This window comes from Adelges cooleyi, unplaced genomic scaffold (assembly GCF_023614345.1).
Source record: "Adelges cooleyi isolate 19-005CV unplaced genomic scaffold, UGA_ACOO_1.1 ACOO_flye_CR_arks_rails_tigmint_CR_PRNA_9, whole genome shotgun sequence".
Classification (NCBI taxonomy): Eukaryota; Metazoa; Arthropoda; class Insecta; order Hemiptera; family Adelgidae; genus Adelges; species Adelges cooleyi.
Genome location: NW_026096579.1, coordinates 18,104,458 through 18,110,488, shown reverse-complemented (window position 1 = coordinate 18,110,488; position 6,031 = coordinate 18,104,458). Strand labels below are relative to the sequence as shown.

The 6,031-nt window shown below is 28.5% G+C and overlaps 1 protein-coding gene across 1 annotated transcript; it reads right to left on the bottom strand.

Annotated features, from left to right (window-relative positions):
* Window positions 1-3,944: 3,944 nt before the first annotated feature.
* LOC126846970 (uncharacterized) lies at window positions 3,945-5,239 on the bottom strand. Its single transcript, XM_050586885.1, has 7 exons — window positions 5,090-5,239; window positions 4,929-5,012; window positions 4,757-4,825; window positions 4,629-4,676; window positions 4,460-4,528; window positions 4,287-4,355; window positions 3,945-4,021 (listed from the first exon to the last, which is right to left on the bottom strand). Exons 1-7 carry the CDS (start codon window positions 5,183-5,185, stop codon window positions 4,004-4,006), a joined length of 453 nt encoding a protein of 150 aa, XP_050442842.1. The 5' UTR covers window positions 5,186-5,239; the 3' UTR covers window positions 3,945-4,003.
* Window positions 5,240-6,031: the final 792 nt, after the last annotated feature.

Genomic DNA, 6,031 nt, shown 5'->3' with positions numbered 1-6,031 from the left:
AGGAAGAATCATAGTATTTATATTTAATACAAATAATTATAAAATTATAAAAAAAAATAATTAAAAAAAGTCTAATATTTTCTAAGTTGACTGGTCCATACTTAACCAATCACCCGGTATAACATAACATGTTATGTAATATATATATATGTACATTCTACATTAGTAAATGTGATATTATATATATATATATTTCACTTTTAAAATATTTATGCAATTTACTGTTTGAAGAAAAGTACGGAGGTTCAGTGATGAGTGGCCGCAAAGGTGCACTTAAGAGTAAGACCTAACAAGACGTCGGTTTGAATACATATTAATTGAAATTTATGATTTTTTCGTTTACGATGAGAAAAAAAAACAATTTTTTTTTTTGTTGAAGGTTATTTGATTTTATTAAATCCAAACAGACGTAAAAACTTGATTTGGAGAGAAAAAAACTAATAAGACAGCACAATTTCGACGTAAACAGAACCCTTAACCTTCCGACAAGTACGACATTTGAACGCCGCGAGTTGTCCAATTATTATCTTATATCATTGTATAGATAATGTTCCTTTGGAGCTCTTATTTTTATTTGTTTTTAACTTATAAATCACCTTATTCTCGACAATCGAACATATTGAAAAAATCTTATTTATACTCTCAAATTTCGCTTGATTGTACTGAAAATGTCAACATTTCGGGATGAAACATACAGTTTTATTAATTTTTCCGGCCTTCCGTTCACTACAAAAGGGTTATATAAACGTTGAATTAATTTCTCTGTGAGCACAATAATTATATTTTCATTTAAGTTGTACACGGCCGCTTCAACTTGCACTGCAAACACAGACGTTACTTTAATCGAAATAAGTGAAAATAAAAATAACAGCTGTTAAATTTACAGTGATGGCAAAAAGTAATTTACTATTGGTAAACAAGTCGTCCGATTTATTAATAATGATTTGCTAATCCCCGAAAAGTTTCTGCCCCAAAAGTTAATTTAAAAACGGTGACACAGTTTTTGGAAACCGTCTGAATCACAACAGAAGTTTTAGTTATTTATTAATATTTAGATTCCATTTACGCGAGCTGATGGTGTTTGTTCGCCAAAACAATTAACGCGTTCGCCAAACAACCAATTTTGAGAATCATGCGGCAAAATCAGATTAATCAGATAATGTATACAACTATACAATATAATATATATTACAAACATAAATTAGTAGGTATAATAGAAATATCATCAACAGCTGTTTGCATTACAGTTGCAGACATAATAGAAAATATTATAAAACAATAATATTTTGCTTTGAGGTAGACAAATAAATTGAAATGAGAAAATCGTAATTAATGAAATACATATAAGTGACAAGTGTAATAAGTAGTAAAACTTGAATTTAAAGAAACTCTGACCTAAAAATCTGTTGTTTACATTGGAGATACCACAGTGTATATTTAAGTCGAATCGGTGCTATAAGGAAAAAAAGCCCAGTCGTATTGAGTTGCCCAAAAGTAGATAGTTTTCGATGTTCAGTGGGAAGTAATGTTAGATATTTCTCTTAAGAAATACAGTTTTCATAAGGTCACAAACGGGAATCGACTCGAATTACATAAAATAAAATAACTATATTATGGGTTATTTTCCACGAGTCACCTATATTTATTGGCTTAAAAAAGTTGTTTGTGCAACAGAAAAAAGGCGATAAGCGAATGATATATAATACCCAATTGTGTATTTTTAGTAAATTCAACTTGCAGAAATTTAAAACTAAAGCGGAAGTAATACGAAACTAAATTTACGTTGTGCACACAGTGGTTTAAATGAATAAAGTTTTTGTCCAAATAATATGGTGAAACTCAATTATTTTTAAGTAACAGTGTAAACATTTCTACAGAACTCAATCGAATGTCGTGAGGTTAATTTAAAACCGTACTTACACACAAGTTGTAGTTTTCGACAAAAAAAAACTTTTAAGCTACCGCACAAGTCCGAATAGTCGGAAAAGGACAATCGGACGTTGAACAAGTTTCCCAAACAACGAGAGACTCGTCCGGTTCAACTAATTTTGCATTATATATTTCCTTTGAGTTCTCACAACAACATAATTTGTATTAGTTTGCTAACAAATTACCAAGCACCAAAATCGAAAACAAGATACAGTACAATCGATTTTCTTTTAAAAGAATTGCAATATTGTTGTTATTTTCTTTGAAGTTTATGTTTGTTTAATGTGTTAAACAATATTAAAATTAGTATATTTGAATTTTGTTCAGAGTTCTATCAACTTAAATGGTAGCATATATATATATTAAGTACTCTTTCATCCTCCATCCAAACAAAGTCTATTAAAGTAGACTTATACTGTATAAGTATATTGCACTGGGTTTAATTTATCTATATTTTTTTCATGGTTACATTTTTATGGCGATTACTATTACTATTATTTTTTATAAATCCTAAAGATGGAGTTCTTTATTTTGCTTTTTATGTACAAGACTAATGTCTGAAAATAAATACTAAAAGAACATCTGCTGTGACCCTCATACAAAAACAAGTTGTTCAGAAATCGTAAACGATTGTTTGGACAGCTTATGTATCATAAAAAATAAAGACACTAAAAACAACTGAATATTTTACCTCAAAACGTACATGCCTTCTAAACTTAGCAATAAGCAAATATGAAAAAAATGTGTTATTATGACTCACGCCTAGAATATAAAAAAAAATTGATTACCCCGTATAAAACAAAACAAATATTTTAGTACACTGTAAATGTATGGGATTATTTTTTGTACGGTTCACTCGACATAGTGTACTTGTGTAAGCGAATGTAAATACTAAATAGGCACTTACACGATCTGATGCGAACGATAATACGACAACAGTCTAATGGATCCGGATTGAATTACAAATTTAAAAATACACAAACCATGACACTCTGGAAACTCTTTAAAAAAAAAAATACAAAAAAAAGAGGGACTTTTATTTACATACACACGTGTCGTTTCTAAATTAAAAAATAGCTTTAACGTTAATAATATCACATTACAATATTATCCACACGTGAACTCGTGATTTTTAAATATAACAAATCTATTGACAGTATTTACTTCTTTAAAAATGACATTGGATGGCTCCAAATGTTAAACAAATGTTTCCCCAATTTTTTAAAATTTCTATTTAATTCCCTGAGTCTTACTGAGTGTTAACTGAGTCGATGTACGAATTTTCATTAGTTATTTATTGAGTGTATCACTAGAATAATTCTTAGCAAGGCGAAGACGTTGTTTATTACACATGAATATATTCGACCAGTATACACATGGTAATGTTTTGGATTATACTGGTAGTCATCTTAATTTGGCACTTGTGTAAAATTGTATATTTGTCATGCAAATAGAGTGACTTAGGGATTCGACATCCTTTACAAATACATTTATATGGGCACCACAATGTCTAAAAACTAAATTTTTTCGCAATAAACAATAACTGGATTCGTGAATTGTATTAGTCCTTAATATCATACATATAAGAGAATCCTACCTTCTGACCAATTTTCAACTTAAAAGTACAAAAATTATGATATACATTATACATTGTTAAAACAAACATGTAATAAATTAATATTATGTTACATACAATTCAAACAAATCTGAAGCAAAAATACTTATGAATTAAAAAAAAATTGTAAATTTTCTATGATAATGTAACGGGGACACTTCGTTACAATAATTAAAAACAATTTGGTGTGCAGTTATCCACGATTGACAAAGTCGGAAGCTTTAAAGTTTGGTGGATTTGTTTCTAAATTTGTATTTAGCAGCTGTAGCTCTTCAAGAGTTATATAGTTTTTTTAGTAAATTTTGATATCTGGTCTCTGATAAAATGAATGTTTTACCTAAATAGTTACAACACATACTATATTAAAATTCATAAAATAGTTAATTAGTATGAAGACGTCTTACATGCCTTCTTACGGCACTGAGTATGGAAGTGGAAGTGAAAAAGTTTCAAACGTCATTATTTGAGTGGGAATTGCTGGAAAAAAATATTTTCACTAATTATTTGATTAATTTCATATTCAAATATGTGACTGAATAATTTTTTAACCAATTATTTGGAAAACTTATTTTCCATTTAATTAATTTTGCATTAAAACTATTCCTTAAATGCGAATGTTTTTTACTTCTTTAAATACAAGATTGTATTAAAATAATTAATTATAAATAATTATTTTGATTCGAAATTATTTTTAAAAAAGAAATGTTTATCATTCCTGTTTTAGACAATTCATAAAACCTACTTGTTGATCAATATTTTCTTGTGGAGGATCGACAGGATTAGACAAGTTTTTTGTGACCACAGGATGTACCTTTAGTAGATAAACAATTAAATTTAAATAATTATTCTAATTGAAATGATTTTTAAAAAAGAAATGTTTGTCATTATTGTTTCATACTTATTGATAAAACTTACTTGTTGAGAAGTAACCTCTTTTATAGAATCATCAAGTTCAAACCAAAATTTTGTGTTTATAGGAAATGCCTTTGACGTATAAACAATTAAATATAAAAAATTATACTAATCAAAAATTATTTATTGAAAAATTGTATAATTACAGTTTCAGACTATTGACTAAACTTACTGGTATAGGATCTTTGAGATAATAGTTTTCTGAGTTCAAAATACAATCCTTTGGTAAATCAACAATTAAATTTAATTAATAATTATTCTAATTAAACATTCTTGTGTTGGACTATTGATAAACCTTACTTGTTGATGAATATTTTCTTGTAAAGGATCGACAGGATGAGACAAGTTTTCTGTGACCATAGAAGGTGCCTTTGGTAGACAAACAATTAAACTTAAAAAATTATTCTAACTGAAATGATTTTTAAAAAATAAATGTTTGTCATTATTGTTTCAAACTATTGATAAAACATACTTCTTGATAAACAACCTCAAGTGTAGGATCGTCAAGATGAGGCCAGTCTTCTGTGTTAAAAATGCATGGCTCTGGTGAACTGCCCTGAAAATCAACAATTATTTAACACGTAGTCATTTTGGTGTTATTTTTTGTTGTCTAGTTTAAAACTTTAAAGTTACCTGCTCTGCCTCTTTTTCAGAAGGGTTTATTGTTCTGACTTTCTGATAATGAATTATAAATAGTAAACATAAAACAATTAAGCATTTTACTTTCATTTTGTCCACTTATTTAAAACTTTTAAACAACTTCTTTTCTGTAACTAAGTATAAATGATGTTTATGCTGTGCAGTGGGTGAGTGTATAGTGAATTTTTGGTGAGTAACATTATAGTAACCAAACAAATAGCAATTTTGTTTGTTTGTTTGTTATTCTGTAAACAATAATACAAAACTATTTCAGCACACGACGTATACTTTGTATTTATTAAACGTTTTTGTACTTTAGTTATTTTGTTAGCATTTATAAACACTACTTTAAATTATTAACAGTTTTTAAAATGTAATGTAATAAAATAAAAATCTTACATTATAGAATTGGTTTTCATATTGGTTAACTGTGAAAATCAATAAGGTATTTTTTAATTTTTGAACAGCGAATCAAAAAAAAAAAATCAAATTTCGGTGATTCATTTAGGGTGTACCTCAAGGTATCTGAATCTCTTGTGGTATTTTTCCCTGGTTGTACACAGCTTACAGCTATCCAATTATGCACATCAGTGTTGCGGACAACATGCGTTGTAATTATTTATTTTTGCCTTTTTCGTGCGCCATTAGTATAGACAGAACATCAGAAAAATCGGTTTTATAATACATATTATAACCCGTTAATGTGTTATCGATAAAGGGGTCGGTGCAAAAAAAAGGAAAATGTGGTGCAATAATTTTGGCAGCGTTAATCCGATTCGGATAAGCACATTTCAAAACCAGAGTCGAGACCGTTATAATAACGATAAAAATAATATATTTTTCACCCCGATCGCCGTCGTACCTACCATAGTATTATGCTATCCTTTGCAGGTGAAATTATCATCAAACACCGCACATTTCCAACCCTCGGAATGG